Here is a 20,367-nt window from a genome sequence, read left to right on the forward strand (position 1 = left end):
TTTGCATGCTTTAAAGAAATAAAAAGTTGTAAGCATAAATAAAAAAGTTTTTAAATATTCTGAACTTAATTCAAAATAGTTAAAGAATAATCTTAAAATACAACCAGATAGAAAATGCTAAAACCTAGACTAAATCAATCTTACTGTAACCAAACAAATGAACTTTCAAACAAAAAAAAAATATATATAAAATTAAATAAAGTTTTGGATACTAAATAACAAATACTATTAACTCCTTTAAAAAAGTAAACAGACGAGTAGGAATGATCACTAATGACCTTGAGAATAACTATTTAAGAGATAATTTTTAAGTTCATCCTAAAACTTTTCAAAATGACTTATATTTTTTAAAGATTATGATCGCTTAATCCATAACTTACTTCCTTGGTAGGATAGCGATTTATGACCTATTTTGCGGTTGAATCTAGGTAGGAAAAAATTTGTTTCTGAAGACCTCGTATGATAATTATGGACATTAGTTTCAACAAATCTAAAACTTTAATAAAATACTAAAAGTTTTACGGTTAATAATCAACTATCTAATATAAGTTTTCTTTTTAAGTTAGTTCGACGTAAATAAAATTTACGAAAAAGTGCTTTTTATAAAAGAAATTAAATTTTACGTAAAAGTGCTTTTTATACAGCTCAGATAAACGTAATCTTTAATTAATTTTTAGAAAAAAAGCAAAAAAGTTATTGAAAATGCTTAAAACTGTTTACAAGAAACATAGTTTTAGAAATTGACTTTAAAAAATTAAACATTCAATCTAAAAACAATTTAGTTAAGCAAAACTAGTATTAATTACATAATGTATCAGCAGAACTAAACTTATTATGTTTGTATAGCATATGTTTGTTTGATCAAGTTATTATTGCGTCACATATAATTATGATAAACAAACTTGTATATTCTCATAATAACTTTAGGCTTGATTAACTTACTGCTAAAAAAAAGTTTTAAAATACTTATGTTAACTCGCTAACTTTATTTTTACTCAGAGTTTTACGAAGATTTGAAGAATTTAAAATTTTTTTTTAAATTTTAATATTTTGCAACATGTTTTTTTTAAATATTTAGTCTAATATTTATTTTTCTAGAATTAATCCTTATATATTAGAACATAAGGTATTTAAGAAAGAAAACTACTTAGTTCTTCTTTGTTTTTTAAAGAACACCTTAAATGATTATTGTTGTTGCTTTAATATTTCCCTGATAAATAAATATTTATTCAAAAATAATCTTCATTCTTAAGAATAAAAGAAAAAGAAAACAAAAGCTAAAGTGCTGCATAGTATTTTCTTTTTTACAATAAAGATATGTAACTTTTTTAGAGTAAATTAAGTTAACAATTTAATTAACTTTAAAGTTTTTACATCACTAAATATCAAACTGATATAGCTAGTTTTATAAATAAAGTTATGTATTTGTTGTTAGAAGCTCATTAAATGTTGATAGCTTTATATGTTTTTAAGTAGAATTTATAAGTTTTGTTAAAACTAAAACAATATTTAGAAGTCATTGTCCTGAAATTGACTTAAGAAAATTGTTTAAAAAACGTTTAGTTAAGGATCAATGTCAGTAAGTTTGAAGTTATTATTGAAAAAAATCAAACAACTAAATTTTTTCATCTTAGCAGCCTGGGTTATATACTTCCATCATAACAAGTTCTAATTCATAAGATAATTGAGAGTAATGTTCATCTAAAACATAAATATTTAGATTTATTTATGTATTTTATTAAAAATCAAATATCAATTTTAAAATAACTAGTATTCCCAGAATAAAAATAAAATTCGTATTAATATAAGTAAATTAACAGCTAAGCGTGCATAACACATGTTGCTACTCTGACTTCATATCTTTTATCTTACATGTGGAAAATTGTAGGAAAAATATGGGCGTAAGAAGTGTGTGTTCAATATAAGACGTCTATCACATACCTCAATTGATAACTGAAATTAGCGTATCTTCACCAGTCATGGAAAGTTTTGCAAATAAAACAATCAACTGCAATGCAATAAGGATTTGTTGTGACGCAGTTTTAATTGAGTTTAATTATTCAAACCTTTATATTATTAAATTTTAAAATTAGTTAAAACATCAATTGAATACCGCTAACCTCAAGACTAGGAATATTTTTAACATTTGTAGTAGTTTTTGAAATTAGTTTTTATTTAAAAACTAAAATTATGGATAAATACTTACCTTTAATTAAATTAATTAATTGAAAACTAGCTCCTTAATTATCCTTTAAAAGATCTTTAATCACAGAAAATTAGCAAAGTTTATTTTTACAACAATAATTAAAGTATTTTAAAAAATTATATTGTTATTTTTAACGATAATGTACCTAGTTTAACTAACTAGCTTATATTACACTTTGATCAGTCAGGTCTATTACTACTTTATACAAAACATTGACTCATTAAAAAAAAACTAAATAAGTTTAACAATGCTACAATTTAATTTGAATTCAGTAAGTCTAATGAAAGTTTCTTTGAAATAAAGGAAAATTAATGGTTTATATAGCAATAAACTGAGTATTTACTGAGTTTTTTTATTTTATACTACGTATATTGTGATAAATTAAGCCTAAAATTTTTTTACTCATATTAAGTTTTAATATCTTATATTTAATACTAACAAACATATAAACAATTTATAATATAAAATTTTTATATCTGCTGCAGTATTCTGTTTTATGATTTGCAACTACATACTTCGAAACTTTTCTTGTAGTTTTCCGTTGTGTCTATGTAACGAATATGTTGGTTATTAAAAAACTACTTATAATAATCCACATTAATTGTATGCCTTATACATTTAACAACAAATAAGTATTCTTAGTTTTTAACAAAACATTAGTTATTGAAATAATTTTGTTCATGACTTTATGAACTTATGTGAGAATCATTCTTACTTAGTATAGTATAAGGATATCGATATGAATGAAAACAAGCTTATTAGATTTAGAAAAACAACTTTTTTGCTAAAAATTCTCAAAGACTTTTATATTGATTGAAAAATTGCTAATTTGAATTTTATTTAAAAACCACAAACTTTGTGTTTTGTGCTCTCTTGTTTGAAAAGTATAATTTTTCTATCATAGTTTAAAATGATGTAATAAGAAGTTTTCTATTTTTTAAAAACTTTATTTAAACGTTTTTTCTTCAAATTATATTAAGCTCAATACTTAAATAACATATACATTTATTTATGTGTTTTTAGCTTTAAAATTTTAATCTAACCATACTAATATAAGTCTGTAAAACAATCAACAGTTTAAGTTATAAACATTCTAATTAGTTTACTACAGTTTAACAACTTGAAAATAGAGTACATTAAGTTTTGAACATATGTTTAAATTAAAAAAAAAAGTTTTTGTTTTTTTACGTTTAAACTTTTTCCACTGTGAAAATTTAGTTTAAATTACAAAAAACTTTGAGTTAAAACTTTTATATATACTATATAATGAATTGAGGTTATATAAACGTTTTTTAGGAAGTTTGTATTAGAAAGAAAAAAAAAATTTTTTTTTCAATATTTATCAATACAGCTTAACTCAACTAAAAGAACTTTTAATTAAATTTTAAAAGTAAACATCTATAGTTTCAACTTTTGTTTTCTTAATCATAAATGTAATAAAAACTACTATCAAAATAAAAACTTATTAACAACGTTTATATTTTTTGCATTCTTTAAAATATAATTTTATACAATGATTTTTTTATAAGGTTGAAATAAGAACTGTAAATTTTTTGCTTAATAGTTTGTATTTGAAGCAGTATTCAGCTGTTTAATATTTTTTTTCAATGTGCAATTAATTAAATTCGAGCCAGTTTTAAGCATTGTTTTACCAAGGTTATTCGAGTTTATTAAAATAAACAACCTTATTTTAAACGCATGAAAGTCAAAAAAGTACTTTTATACGTTATAGCAAAATGTTCATACCAGGGACAATATTGGCTTGTTATTGCAAAATTGATGAGATTTAGCAATATCATTTATTAGAAAATCGAGCAAAACATATTATTCAACAGCAATGAGTATTACTTTGCAAAACTTTCCACACCACGATTTGGTCATGCGCGTCACGCATGAACGAATTTATCTGATGCAAACCGAAGTCAGCATGCTTTATAACCGGCAAATTTTGGACTTTCAGCACGCAGTACAACGATGAGTTAACAGAGAAAGGAAGCTTAGAGTAGCAGTTAGTTTATTGCTGTAAAAACCAAGTATAATTAAAAATTAGAAGTTTGATGAACGTATGTGAGCAAAAAAAATAATTTTTCTTATAAACGTGCTTATTTTCCGAATTCGTATGCACTATAAAATTAATAACAAAGTGTTTGAAAAAATATAAAAGTTTTGCTTTATATTTCTAAAAGATTATTTTTATTTTTATTTTAATATTCTAATATTTAAAAGTTTAATTTTTTACTATTACACAAAAAAGCTTTACTAAACGTGAAAACTGTATTGCGAATAACTTATTTACTCAACTTTTCAACATGCTTTAATTACGTTACGTTTCTTACGTTTCATTATGAATATTATATAACACTTGTACAGAATTTAACTTTACCTAATAAAAATAATTTTTCATTTATGTTTGAAAACTATTTTGGTTAACATCATTTAAGTAAATCAAAATACATAATGAGTTTACAGCAAATATATATCAATAAAAATATCAGTTAAACTTAGTGCTCACAGAGATAGGCTAGCTAACAATTGTAGTTAATTCTATACAATGGACAATTTTTACGCTAAGTTATTTAATTGTTTTAAGCAAAAGTTTCTGTAAATAGGATAAGATAATTGTATTATGTTTTTTTTAAATATAATTACTCAGGAATTTATTTTTCAAATGTCTAGAGTTAGTTTTCTTAGTTTAGATCAAAGTAAACTTTTTTTTATAAGAATAGAAGAAGAAATAGAAAGAAACTAGTATTCTTAAGTTTAAAATTAAGATTTATGTTATATTTCAACACTAAAAAGTATTAGAAAATAAAACTGAAACAGTTTAATTTTTCATTTTTTGATTTAATTCAGTTTAACAGTATTGAATTCTTTATACATTATTTCTCTACTTCTAAAGTGTAATAACTAAGCAGCAAACTATCTTTACACACTTCTAACTCTTTGATATATTTGTAAAGTTAACTGTATTGTGTATACTTTCAAAATTTTATATAACCTAACTTTTTTTTATTTTGCTTAGTTTCTTTACAAACCTATCTTTACACTAAATAGTAAGATTTAAAACGCTAAAGAACTAAAATTTAAATACTTACTTTTATTAAAAATTTCCAAGTAAAAACAAAAAAACAGCTTTATGTCTGTATTTGGTTTAATTAAAACTAATTTCAGTTAACGAATACTTATATTTGTTACACAATCCTTTATTTTACAGTCAAATAAATTAAAACAAAATGGAAATTATCAGCCAAAACGGTAACCCAGAAATCTTGAAAAAAGCTCAGGTAGCTAATGGAGTATCAAACGTACAAACTGATAAATCTTTAGAAGAAAGAAGCAAGACACTTAATTTTAACCCTGGCCCATCAAAACTCGACCAATCTGTAAGTTTTTATTTTCATCTAATAAAACGATATTTAATTGTGCAAAAATATTAAGATAAATCTAAATATAGAGTATAATTTTGAATTTTTCATAAGTAAGATATTATATTAAAACAAAAGTTTATAAGTTATAATACTCAAAAACAATCTTTTAATATTTCTCTAAGAAATTTAAACAACTAAATTGAATAATTTTTCAGGTTCTAGTTAAGGCAAAGAATGAACTTCTGAGTTATCAAAACCTTGGATTAGGCGTTATGGGTCAGTTAAAACAAAATATTAACATAACAACAAATATTAAGTAAGTAGTAAAAAAAAACCTAGAGTTTTTTTAGCAAGCAGCTAAAGGTTACTTTTTCTTACTTATTTGTTTTTTGACTTTTGTATATCAAACAGAAATGAGTCACAGATCTGCAGAATTTCTTGCAATTGTAAACGAAGCCGTTGCAACAATGAAGGAGCTTTTGTAAGTCTTTTAAAAGTTACTTTTACAACTGTGTATAGGTATTATAATCATATAAAACTAGTTCATTTTAAATAAAAGATTTGTTTTTGATTGTAAATTTTTATTTTTTTTTTATCAGAGACATTCCTGACAACTACAAGGTACTGTTCGTGCAGGGTGGAGCAACCGGACAGTTTAGCGCGGTGCCGATGAATTTCATGGAGTTGAACGAATCAAAATCAGCTGATTACATCGTCACTGGTACTTGGTCGAACAAAGCAGTTAAAGAAGTAAGAAAAAAGTTGTTATAAGTTTATATAAGATTTAATACTTTAATTTTAAAAACTTATTGAAAAATAAAATTTTTGTAGTTTTATATCAATTTCATAAGTTACACAGCTGTATAAAACTTACCTAAAAACAGGCTGCCAAATACGGATCAGTAAATGTGGTTCACGAAAAACTAGAAAAATTCAATCGTAAGTTTTATCTTAAAATATTGAGCTAAATAGTATAAGTAGTATTTCTTGTAAACCTTTTTACATTCGTACATTAAAGTTTAAAAGTTCTAAGATTTTAGAATTATATTCTTAAATTAAAAATATTACTTTTAGTAGCTTAAAGTATTTATATAGTTTTGAAACATTGATCCCTTTAATAACTCAAAAAGACTTAGTTTTCAAAACCAATTAGTATTGGTTTTTACCGTGTAAAAACATTTTCACATCAACTTTAAGGCGTTCTTTTTAGGAATTCCGGAGCAGAGCGAATGGAAACTGAACCCGGAAGCGAGTTACGTTTACTACTGCGACAACGAGACGGTGGATGGGGTTGAGTTTCCCTTCGTCCCGGACACGGGAAGCGTGCCTCTCGTCGCCGACATGTCATCAAACATCTTATCCAGACCCTTTGACGTTAGCAAGGTGTGAAATAAGACTTTTTTTCTTTTGTTTGTTTTTGTTACAAATCTCAAGAAAACTAAATTTAAAATTATTGAAGCTTTTAAATGCTCTTTATAAAATCCCTGCATACCAACGGTTTGTATTTGATTGAAAAAAAGTTTTTTTATGAATACAATAATAAGTTGTGATATAAAAATTAGTCAAACAGTTTGAGAATTTAAGTTGTATAGTATAAGGTGTTTCCTAAAAAAATTAAAAAGGTGAAGTTTTATTGGTTTAATCTGGATGTTAAAAAGTGCTTTTTTAATTTCTATCTTTGAAGATAAAAATGCTAAGATCAAGTTTTTTTTTTTAAATGCAATTTTAAATAAAAATTTATTTAAATATCACAAGTTGTGTTTATAGTTTGGAGCAGTCATAGGAGGAGCGCAGAAGAACATTGGGTGCGCAGGCGTCACTATTGCGATTGTCCGTGAAGACCTCATTGGAAAGTCCATGTCCATAACTCCCTCTATTCTTGATTACAAACTTCAGGCAAACGCAAACAGCCTCTACAACACACCACCCAGCTACAGGTTTTTAAAAAGTGTATAAGTCATAAAAAATGCTGTGTACAGTGTACACTTGTAAATATTTTACAAATTAATTTTAAAGCTATAAAAAATACCTTTAGCTTTCATCATTATTTAAAAGGAAATGAAGTGGAGAAGTAGTTTTTTATAAACAAAAATTTTAAGTTTTTTTAAGAACAATGTACATTTAAAACACTAAAAAAATAACTAATACTTTGTAAATTTTTAGCATATACACAATGGGATTAGTATTGAAATGGATAAAATCTCAAGGTGGAGCTTTGGCTATGGCAAAACGAAACTGCATAAAATCAAACAATGTCTACCAAACTATCGAAGAATCAAACGGATTTTACAGGTTACTAAATATACATTCTCGAAGATAAACTTTTTGTATAATTTTCTGAAGCTTACAAGCAACATAAATGACTTAAATTTAAATGAACGTAGTATTTAATTTCAGTAATAAAAGTATATCATTATTTATAATCTTATTAAGTTTATAAAACAAAATTATAATAAAAATAAAAAAGATTTACAAAACGCTTTAACTCAAACATGCTATTTCTAAAATAAAAAAAAAAAAAATGTTTGCGTGTGTATCTTTGTTGGCATAACTGAAGTGCTTCTAACAGTTGTCCAGTAGAGGAAGGTAGCAGGAGCAGAATGAACATCACGTTCAGGATAGCTGGTGGGGATGAAGACGTTGAAGCTCTGTTCGTGTCACAATCCAAGAAAGCTGGTATGGTCGGCCTCAAGGGACACCGGTTAGTACGCAATTGTTTGATGATTTGTTAATTTGGTAAATATTACAATTAATAAATAGTATTAAAAACTTTCATTGAATACATTTAAAAGTCAAGTAATAAGCTTTTATAATTTTATTTTCTTCTTAAAACAGTTTTACAAAAGCTTTTAGATTACGTTAGAAAAACGTACGAGTCGATTATCTTATGATTAAACTAGTATAAATAGTAACACGTTTAATGTTGCACGTTTTTCAATTATAGCAGCAGTAAAGGTTATTTTTAAAGTATTGAGAACTTTTTTAACCTCTATTTTATTTATAGTTCCGTTGGTGGTATTAGAGCTTCACTGTATAATGCTGTTACAATCGAAGAAACTGAGAAACTTGTTGAGTTTATGAAGAATTTCCAAGAGTTAAATGATTTAAATGCTGCTAGATAATTTTATTTTTGTTCGTTTTTATTACACCACAACATAAGTTTTGGTAAACTAGGCTTTGTTTAAACTTCCACAAAAATCAAAATATTTTTTTAAGTTAGATATATTATCTTATAAAATGTACTGTAATTTTTTGCTTCAATTTTTTTTCTTCAACTTAAAACGACACAGTACAATCATAACACAAGTTAAGCTTCAGCTTGTTTTGTCAACTAATAAAAATAAAAAAAATATTTTTGTCATTTTTCCGTATATCACAACTAATAACTTCTAAATGTTTAAAAATTATAAAGCTAATTCTTTTTAAATTGTGCTTTTTATTTTATTTAGATACCTTGATCAGTTACAACTTTACTTTTAAAATAAATTTTACTAAAAAATGTGGTTTTGTTTATAGAGGAAAAAATAAGGTTAATTTGTGTTTCTATTTGTTTAATTTAGAAAAAAATAATTAGTTATATTTTTACAAAAAAAGTTACAACTATTTTTGTAATAACTTTCACTTAGTATAGTATTAATCAATCAATTTACTATTTGCTTAACTAAATATTCTAAAATCTTCTAAAAAATTTTTATATGAAATTACTTTTAATTTACAAAACTGTATGTAAATTTAAGAAAATATCATTTTTATGATTTCGTTAACTAAATTGTGTTATATATTTTAGAATTAAAAAAAAATAAAAATATTCTAAATAGAAAATGTCTTTAGAACTTAATTTTAAATGAATATAAATTACTAAGCTGTACAGTTAAACTTTGATAATTTAGTAGACTATTTAGTAATCTTATCAGGCTCAAAACTTAACCTATTTCTTAAGATCAATCTCTGTTTTTAGAGTTTTTACATCATCATATTTACTTTAGTTATAATTAGAAAAAGAAGCACTCAACTTTAGTTACAATAACGGTTGCTAAAAACTTTTAGTTATCACTGTTTAATTCTGACATTCTACTTTTTATTTCTCAAACATAGATAATTTATCTGCACGTTACTTAAAAACATTGTCCTAGATAAAAATAATAATTAATCTGAAACTTCAAAAACAACCTTTCAATGACAAGCACTGCAAATTTTATTATTTATTAAAGCTAATGTGTTGTCTGAATATATTTATTTAGAGACTTAATACTTTTAAACTATTCTAAATGCTCATTAAACTAAAAAGCAAATTAATATTTTGTTAAGCTTAATTAAAATTTTTAATTACTAAAGTCTATTTAATACATAGACTACAGAGTACATAAATCATACAAGTTTAAGTGAGTTAATTAAACAAGTGGCTTTCATTTTTAGATATCCTTGAAAACATTCACGAGAACGATGCAGATATTCTTTATCTAAGCATAAAATATATCATGAAAGTAGTCCATAATTAAAGTTTTAAGTATAACACTTTTACTTTCTATAAACAAAAAAAAAATGTTGACTTTTTTTTATCCAATTTTTTCTTTAAGCTTATTATTATTGTAAGTTTATTGTCATACGAAGGACCCAGGCATCAAAACCTAGACCACTTATACAGAAAGACATACAACAAAAAGACAAAAATAAATCAAAATTGTACATTAAAAATGAAAAAAAACTAAATTTAACTGATTAAAGTTTAAAATTAACATAAAAACACAAAAATTATAACACAAAATTTATAATTCCGGTGCTTCCGAAAAGAGAACAACAATATCCTACTTCAACTTCACCCGAACAAATGGTTTCACTCCAAAACTGGTTTCACTTTCATTCGAACAACTGGCTTCACATTATTTGAACAAGTGGTTCAGCCTTCATTTTAGTAACTGGTTTAACTGTTATCCATACAACTTGTTTCACTTTTATTCGTATAACTAGAACCGCTTTTATCTGAACAACGTGTTTCACTTTTGTTAGGAGAGCCTGCTTAATATTTACTTTCAAATCTTTAATACTCAGATAACTCAGAGTTTGTTGGACTTTCGTAGTAGCTGATAAATGTTGAGAACACTCACTATAAACAAAACTTAAAAACCCAAGGCCCCAAGCACTTTAACAGGCCAATTAACTATGTATTAAGGAACAGGTTTTGTTATACACAGAGGAAAGGTGCCGCTAATAAAATAAAGCTATAGGTTAAACCAAATTAGACAAATACAACCAGTGGTTAATGAAGAAATAACAAAAAAAAAAAAGAAAATTACTTATGAACTTTGCTGACAAAATATTTATTTAAATCAAACTTTTTTAACCTTAACCGAAAATGCTCAACTTTTTAACAAGAAACTAATTCGTTTGGAAGCTTGTTCCATAATTCATCTGAACGATAAAAAAAAGAATTATGCCAAACATTATTATTGAAATTATGTCTGCATGTAAATTTTCTGTTGTTACCTCTCAGTAAATAAGTACATTTATGAGGTTCAAAAATAGACTGTAAATTAATTGTAGTTTCACTATTAATTAGTTTGAAAAAAGTAATTAAGTCAAATATTTAAGTTTACTTTTTAGTGAATATTTTGTAGCGTTCATAACTGAATAAACTTTACATGTAGCTTATAGTAATTAAGTATAATTAAATAATTTACTACGCTTTTAAATAAGCTAATATTAACTTACTTATATTAGTAAGTTTTGTATATGAAATACGTGGTAAGTAGTATTTGTAAAACTAATGTTTAATATTTAAAGTTTTATATGTTAAAAACTTTGTTATACCTTTAGCCGTTTTGTTTTATTACTTACAAGGCCATCTCGAAGGATTAAGAACATTAAGATCTATTAGAAAAAACAAATGTTATGCTAAAACAGAACATATAAGATTCTAAAATTTCAACATTAAACATTTAAACTTTAACTCTTTTTCAAATGTATAACAGGTTAGTATGAATGAGTCTATTATAAGCCTATTTTTTCTTACCATTATTATTTTTTAAAATTAATACATTCTAAGTTAAAACATTTCTTTTTAAGTTGTGTGATTGTTTTTCTTCTTCTATAGTTTAAGTTTTAAATATTTAGAATTTTAGATGTTCTGTTTCAGCATAAAATCCGTTTTTCTATTACAGTAACCTCTCGCATCTTTACGCACTCGTGACGTTACGCACTCTCGTTTAGTTACGCATTTTAGAATTCTAGAAAATCAAAATATAAAAATTTTAATCTTAATTCGTCAAAGTTCTCATGGCATGAAATTTAATTCCGACTCAAAAATCCGTTAATTTATCTTTTATACAATGCAAGACAAGTTTATCCTTATGTGGGCAAAGATCAAATTAAAAAAAGTTGTAGTAACACAAACAATTTTTATTAAACATTTTTCTTATATTTTATATATTTTGTTTAAAAGAAGAAATTCATTACATCACCAAATACATATTCTGTAAAAGGCTATAGAAAAAAAATATAGACACCACATCATTTCTAAATTGTAAACAAATGCTTAACTATAAATTAAATTTTCTAAGTAGATTAGAATATAAATGCTAAGTATCAAATAAGTTATATATAAATAAAGACAAAGATAAAATCTACTTATTTTAAAAATTATTAAAACTTTCTACAAGTATTATTTCATATAATTTTGAATCCTTTTTTATATATATATGTATCGTTTGATATTTTGTTTTCATACTTATAAATTAAGTAAACAAATTGTTAAAAGTAAGAAAGTACCCAGCAGACTTGTTAAAATGCTAAGAGTTACTATCGTAATTCAGCAACGAAGCATATAAACTTTGGTTTGTTTTAAGTAAGTAATTTTACTCTTAAGTAAACAAAGCAGTGCTTTTTAACATGTTCGGTACCCAGTCTGTTTTTAACTAGAAGCAATATAAAAAAAACAGTTATTATAGTAAGTATATTTGGTACTTCTCGTATCTTTACGATCTCTCGTATCTTTAAGCATCTTTTCTTGGGACACAATGTGCGTAAATAAGCGAGAGGTTACTGTATATCATAATGTTTAATATCCTTTAGTTGAGCAAATTATATATGCTTAAATAAGTTTTAACTAAGTTATATTTAAAAAAAAATTTTTGAATTTGACACTTTATGACGTAATATATCCAGCTATATCCAGCTAGATGTTTAAGAAACCTAAACTTAACTGAAATTTATCTACACTTTTGTTAGTTTTTAGCAACTTTATTCTGACAATTAAAAATTAATTAACAAACCTTCTGAACTTTTAAAATGAGTGATTTGTATATAAACTTTCTAATAAGTTAAAAAACTTGTTTTAATTTTATTAATTAGTATAACTAAATAGTTTAAATTGGCATTGATAACTAATTTTAAAGTTAAGAAATAAAAACAGAAAGAATAAATGTTTAACATCTCAAATTATATTGGAATGCTTATGAAGTTAAATGTACCTAAAACACATAGGTACTGGAAATAAAACGACAAATACATTATATTTGAAAACTTTCCTTATATTATTGGTTCCTTTAGAAAAACTCGAAGCTAGTTTCTTCGCCTTTGATTTTTTTTCACTTCAGGCTGCAACTGAACGGGAGAAATTCTATTTGATCTAAACCATTTAAACCTTAAATACTTTGATTCGATTTTTCGTTTGTTTTCCAAAGTCTTTGATCTATTGCTATTGGATGTTTTTACTGGGCTACAGTTTTCAGTATCCAGTTGAAAATAACTTCCAATGTCAGGGTTTTTTGTGAGGAAAACTCATTATCATCAGACAAGCTCTGGTAATCGGCTGTCAATTGTCTTACGAATGAGCTAAACTAAATGTTTCTTAAACTTTATTTTAGTTTTTAATTAATCTATCCTTTGCCGACAGATGATTTTCAAATTGTACTCTATTATTGTAACCAACTTGTGAACCTTCTACTTTATTGAAGTCTATTCGGTTATCCGGGTGAACTAAATTTGTATCGGCTGTATCAAGCTTGTATTTGACTAGAGTCAAAGCAGTTCATAACTGTTTTATGAGTTAGAAATACAAACTTCTTGTTATTACTTTCGTTTTCGTTAATATTACATTTGCTTTTAAATTTTCACTTTATTTAGCGCTCTTTCGACCGGTTCTTTTCAACGTAATAGTTTCGTTGTTAGAGTTCGACAAAGTTTCCGAGGTGAATCTTTCCATGGCTCCGTTTGATGCTTTTGGAGTGACATCTAAGCATCTTGATTGCTTTCCAACGTAAAATTAATTTACAATACAATTGCAAGACAACGAAATCAATTCTTCATTTCGTATAATTGAATCTTTGCTTATATTTTGCAAAGTGATTCGCTTATGTTCTGTCATCACCGGCTTCAGTTTTACTGAGCATATCAGCCATAACTTCATTTATAATAAAAAAATCATCCATTGTTTATTCTTTTAAACGTGTAGTTTTAGAAAATGGTAATTCTAAATTAATAGAAAAATAAAATTTAGCATTGAATTGATGCAACTAGATGTTATTTATTTTTGTTTATAATTCTTACATTTTATTATAAAGTTATATTTATAATATAATTTTCAAACTATCTCTAGACAGTCCTTCTTATATTTCAATCATTATTTGTGATATTTTTGTCTTTATCTTAACTGATTTATACAAAAAATTATTATACTTCGAAATAGAAAATAACAAACCTTTTATTTCAAACATTGCTTAAAGTACTTTAAAATGTGTCATCAGCAAGAAGTAAAATTGTGACAAACTCGTCCTGTTTTATTAATTTTAACTTTCGGCCATTTTTGTCACGTATTAGTTGTTAATATTTATTTTCTTGATAGTTGTTGCTATTATAAGCTGTTTTACACTAACTTTATATGTTACTAACCTGAAAAATATTAAACTTCTTGTTTGTAAGTTTGGTCAGTTGAACATTGTTTCAACATATTGTTTATAAATTGCTTGTTTCTTTATTGATTACAATGATTAAACTATTTGTAACTGTAAAACTGATTGTTGCGATTTCTCACCTAAATTTAACTTATAAAATTAGAATAATTATTACTTACTTTTTTAAACATTTTTATAACCAAGGAGCAAGAAAATGTAGATCTTGCCCCCAGCACCAGTTAAAGCTCTAAGCGTTTGGCTGTTAAAAAACAGCAGTAAGAGGAGCTTTAGTTCTATAGTTAATTTTAATAAAAGTAATCCGTTAACTCAGGCCCAAAGGGTTACAAAAAATTTAAAGGTTCTACTTGCAATAATTTTGCCAAACGAATTCTTTTAGTTTTCAAAAAAAACTATCCTCCGATTATATATTAATCCCTATGTCCTTCTCAGGTCAAATGATACATGGACCCATTATGACCTGAAAATTTCTAAAATTAAAAGAAGCAAAATGTCAATGCTATATTTCCAATAGTTTCATTTTTAATTTGTAGATGAACCTTAGAAAAAAATAATAACAAATTTCTCAAATTAGTAAAAAATGATATTAAATTTATTACCTTTACTGTTGTAGCAACCAGTAGAATTTTTGAATTCATAAATTTTTACAGTAAATTGTTTTAACTGATTTATTTTTAAACAATGTTTAATGATTATTCTTTAGTAACAAAGGCGTTTAATAAGCAGATATTTATCAAATTATTCAAATTCCTTTTTTATACTTTTTAACAAACTTGTTTAAAATATTGGTCGTTTAAACTGTGTTTAATAGTTTTTAAACAAGCACATATTTTAAAAACAATTTAAGTGTTAAAAATAAGAGACTCAGAGTATACTTTTTACAAAGGTTAATTGAAAACAAAGACAAATTTGCTTCATAAATTGATGAATTTTTTAACTCTACTGGTTGGTACAACACCACACCTAGTCTAGGTTTTTCTTTAATTTTCAAAGAAATTATAAGTTATTTTTACAAGACTTTGGAGTCAAGTATGACTTAAAATAGTCTTTATGTATAGTAGGGCCAACACTATATTAAAAGTATGCACTGTACTGTTTTTTTAAAACTTCTTTATTTTCGTGAGCCGTTTGATAAAACAACTTTAGCTTAATGGTTTGTTTACAAGATGTTAATATTTTAATCCTTATAAAAAATATAGTTAAACAGTATTAGTAGCTCCTTCTGTTCTTAATTTTTATGGAGCTTATGCAATGAACAATTTTTCATAAGTACAAGTACGCTTTCTATGTCCCCTCGGAACGGAATTTTTCGAATACCAAATGATGACTTCCTTGCACGTTAAATTTCTGTACGACTCTTATGGTCAAGGTGAACTAAATGTTAAACTAACTGCACTTGACGAAGAATCTTTTATAACTTTACCATTAGTTTACAAGTTGTAATAGAAGATTCACTTATTTTAACGATTAGTGTTTTTCATGGTTCCTTCCTTAGCTAACTTACCTCATTTTTATCTCAATATAACTTCATTCTTATAACAGCGGCTAATGAGAAGCCGAACAGTTATAAAACTATTGATAGCACGAACTACCATTTATAATCCGTAATAACAATTTTGTGATCGAACAAAATAAAAGAGATACAACAGATCTAACATTTAAGCTTCAACCAAACACTTATACTTTATCTTTTGAGCTAAAAACTATTGATAAGAAAATATCTTCTCTGGTAAAATTAAGTACTGTTGTAGAACGTAAAATAGAACACAAAAATAACACAAAAGAAATTCGCGCAACTTTTAAAACTCTAAATTATAATAAATGTATGCAATGTTTAATAAAACTGTATATTAGAAGGTGTTAGCTTTTTTAGGGCGTGAAAACTAAATAAATTATAATTATGAAACAAGCACTAAAATTTAAAAAAAACTATAACATGAACCTTTGCTAAACTTGCATGCTTTTAGTTAATCCTCTTTTATTGCATAAAATATGCAAGCTAGGATATTAATAAACTTTCTTAAATCAGACACCTCGTTTTTTTTTGAATAAATTAACGTTTTATCAACCTTATAAAAATACGTTTATACTTAGTGAAAAAACTTAAAATGATTTTTTTAATAAAAGCGATTTTTTTAAGAAAAGATCTCTTGCTCAGTGTCTTTATTTTAAAGAAATGATGCAGTTGTTTTTAAATGTTTTTTAACTAATTTTTGTTTATTAAATAGTTAAAAAGAATGAAAATAAAAATTAGTAAAAAACATTTGTTTCAGGTTTTTATTTTATAATTTTTCAATTACAATAATCGTAGCCTTAGTTCTATTTTTAGAGAAGTAGAATAGGTAAATGAAAAACATATATTGAACTCCTTTGTTATAAAAATAAAACACTATAGTTTAGTAAAATTTTATATTTATCAAACTAGTAAATTTTAAAGTTTTTAGCAAAATATTTTTGTTAGCAGTGAGATTCTTTCAACAGCTTGTTTCTGATATCACAAAAGATTTCTTTTTAATGTAAAAAAGTATACAGCTAAAAGGGTTTTTAGCACACTAAACTAAAAAGTCTGATAATCGGGTTAGATCTCAACAGCGGTTCCTTACTACTATACCTGTCTGATTAGTCTTAATACGACGAATACGATCGTAGGTTGTCATGGGCGCTGTTGTTATTGGTCGGGCGGAAAAGTCCATTATTTATTACTGATAGCGCGAAACATCTCAACTTTGTTGATGATGGCCGAAATATATACTGCTTGATATTTAAAACAAAGCTATGAACAAAAAATAATTAGTTTTTGTTAACTTATAACATTAAAATTTGAACTTTTAAATAAACAATATTAGAAATGGTTTACTACAATTTTAAACACACGATTTTATCAAATAACTTGATCATTTTTAAACCAATAAATAAAGATTAAATATTTAAATCTAGTTATGTACTTTTTTATTGCTGTGTAAAATCAATATAAAACGACAAAAAAGCACTCAAAATTATTTGGTCCGATCACCTAGTATACGAAAAAACCTTTTGGTCATCGAGACGTACACTACTTGGATACAGTTTAACGTTTTGTCCAGGACTTGTATGCATATTAATTAAATTATCAAAAAATAAACAGTTCTTTCGATAATATTACAGCTTACATTTATAATAGCACTGTGTTTATAAAAAAATAACTTGCTAACTTTTTTAGTACACACCTTTACTTAATTTTAAACTCTTCTATTGTTTAGCATTATGAGTACCCGGTGTATATGGTGTAGACCAATGGTCTTCACGATAACTGAAATCTGTTATCACTAAACTGAAATGTAAAAGTTCTGTATGCCCTCAAAACTCCAAAAAATGTGCCAAAGTCTTTTTTTGCTCTTCATGTTTAACTCTAGAATATCTAGAGTAAATTTTAAAACTTTAAACTTATGGTTAAGACATTTTTTTGATCTTAATCATAAGCTTATTTACAATTATTTTTATTTCTAGTGTAACTTTCAAAATAAATTTCGTGCACCCTAAAACTTTTGTGCATCAAAAAAAAATCGTGTACAAACTAAATCGTGTACAAAAATCGTAAAACCAGCTAGTATAGACGAGGAGTTTTCTAGTCAGCTGTTTATATTTACTATAAAAAGTCTCTCGTCGACCGGTCCTGTTAAAAAAAGCTGCATAATTTTCTGTTACTAAATTTTTTTAAGCTTATTTCGTATCCTACTTTACTATTGGTGAGTTTGTAAGTATGTTAGGAAAGTTCGGCTTCCTGTAGTAAGTGGTTTTTGTTTTCATGTTTTGAGTTCACTGTAACTTTTTAAGTAAACTTACAACTATTAATCCTTTTCTAATTGTTTGGCGGTTAAACTTATGTAAGTGCTGGTTTCGGTTTCATGAATGAATTTTTTTTCTTAATTTACTTACATCTTTAGGTTTGGCTGCAATTGTAATGTTTAGGAATTTTTAATGTCGTCGTTTTAGCGTGATTTAGCATTGTTTTTAGGAACTTACTCTACCTACTTTTATAACCTGTATTTGTTTCACTATATTATGACTGTCTATTTTATATTCCCTTAAGTATTCATGATAAAATTTAGAACTAAATCTATTACTTTTTTTTCTTGTATTGCATTTTCCTCTTTAACAGTGCAAAAATGAGTTTTTGACCATATACGTCTGTAGATTTTGTCGATTAGTTAAGTTTAAAACCCAAACCTATCACAAATTTTTTTTGTGAATAATCAATGTTAAGTCTGTCAAAATTGTCAAAATTTTTTATTAGTCACTTATTTGGCTCTAAAAAATTAATGAAGCATTGAAACTGCAAAAATTAATACAACTACTTATTTATTATAAATAAAATAAACAGTACAGTTTACTAAGAAAAACGGAGCATTTAAATTTTTTTTTATTTATCAAACAAATAGTATTCAGCAATAATTTATTCTTGGCTAAAAAGCTTGTAGGGGTCAGAAATTTTAGTTTAGTCCGCAGTTTTCCGATCTCTACTTTAAATGTACTGAATTTTGTTATTTTTACTTTTTTTTACTTTATAAAAGCACTTAGTAAAACATAGTCGTAATGAAATATATATTCTTAACTTTTTCTTTTGTTTTAAAAGCTTATAATTTGAATTGTAGTAGATTAATAACTCTTTTGAAGAAGAAAAAAATTCCATATAATCATGCTTATAAAAATAAAAAAAGAATTTTAGCGTGAGCATTACCGCTCAAAATTTTTAAGAAGAAATTTAAATCTTGTACTTAGCTTACGTATTAATCTGAAACTGATATTTTTTGAATAGTGTTAGTAACATCGTCACATTAACGTTTCCTGTACACTTTGTATGCTTTTCATCATCATATATTTATTTCTGAACCTTGACGTCTAAAAGTCTACAAGTCTTTAATCTAGACGTATTTGGAAAACAAGTTTCTCTTTTAGTTTATAACAAATAAAAAGTTTTTTTTTTCAATTAAATAATATACCTGCTTATCCAGGCACTATTATAAAATCACAATAAAATAATAAATTTTAACATTTTGTTTATATGAAAGTTAAGCTTAATTTCATCATTTAATACTTATATATTTTGGTCATATTAAGTAAAATTGATTTAAAATATATCAAAAAAGGTGTTTTTGTTTTGTTTTGTAAGCACAAAAAAATGTAATCTAAAATAGAAAGTTTTTATGTAAGTAACAAAGTTTTGTTAAAAAGAACAATAAAGTCAAACTATTAAAAAACAAGCGCGGATTAATGTGTTTTTAACTAATGTTTATTGATGTGCATTGATTAAACTAAAATTAAAGCAAATGAAAAATTGCACAATAGTTTAGACTTCCTTAATATTTTTCATTTAGTGATGATATTAGCTATAGTTTACTTTTTTAAGCTGAATACAGTTTTTCTAGGTTTTAAGTTTGTCAGTTTATGTTCAACTTGTTTTTTTTTTTATAACTGTTTTCAAATTTAGTTTATAAGCTTTATTTATATTGATACTAAATATTTTTAGTTATTGATGATGTACGGTACACTAAAATGACATATTAAAATGAAAACAGTTTTATTCAGTTCTAATATTAGGACAATAGTTGTAGTTTTTTAAGTTTTAACTGTTTTTAGATCCTTGTTTTAATAGTTTTTTTGCTGAAAGTTATGAAGTCACGAACTATTTTTTTCTTACTAAAGGTAAGTATATTGAATTTCGTTATATATTTATAAGAGCTTTTGCGATAATTATTTATTTTCTACTTAAGTTTTAAAATATCAAGATAAGCAAATCTAATCTAAACCAATCTAGTTACTTAAAATCTAGATACTACTAAATGTCGAATTTCAGTTTTAGATTTAAAATTGTCACATTTACGAATAAGTTTATAAAGTGTTTTTTAAA

At 25.2% G+C, this 20,367-nt stretch overlaps 1 protein-coding gene across 1 annotated transcript; it reads left to right on the plus strand.

Moving 5' to 3' along the window:
• Positions 1–5,425: 5,425 nt before the first annotated feature.
• On the plus strand, positions 5,426–8,935 carry LOC145846013 (phosphoserine aminotransferase-like). The gene is made up of 10 exons (XM_082952978.1): positions 5,426–5,589; positions 5,790–5,850; positions 5,986–6,055; positions 6,174–6,324; positions 6,459–6,513; positions 6,785–6,957; positions 7,342–7,511; positions 7,738–7,866; positions 8,144–8,275; positions 8,579–8,935. Exons 1-10 carry the CDS (start codon positions 5,440–5,442, stop codon positions 8,694–8,696), a joined length of 1,209 nt encoding a protein of 402 aa, XP_082809104.1. The 5' UTR covers positions 5,426–5,439; the 3' UTR covers positions 8,697–8,935.
• The last annotated feature ends 11,432 nt before the right edge of the window (positions 8,936–20,367 follow it).

Source organism: Thalia democratica, unplaced genomic scaffold (genome assembly GCF_965202585.1).
Source record: "Thalia democratica unplaced genomic scaffold, ktThaDemo2.hap1.1 HAP1_SCAFFOLD_251, whole genome shotgun sequence".
NCBI classification, from domain to species: Eukaryota; Metazoa; Chordata; class Thaliacea; order Salpida; family Salpidae; genus Thalia; species Thalia democratica.

What these genes read in the sequence shown, in the direction of transcription:
- LOC145846013 (XM_082952978.1), top strand. Translation starts at nt 5,440, where the DNA reads ATGGAAATTATCAGCCAAAACGGTAACCCAGAAATCTTGAAAAAAGCT. An exon ending in CGAACAAAGCAGTTAAAGAA is followed by an intron (nt 6,325 to 6,458) that starts GTAAGAAAAAAG and finishes ACCTAAAAACAG; the next exon opens with GCTGCCAAATACGGATCAGT. An exon ending in AAAACTAGAAAAATTCAATC is followed by an intron (nt 6,514 to 6,784) that starts GTAAGTTTTATC and finishes CGTTCTTTTTAG; the next exon opens with GAATTCCGGAGCAGAGCGAA.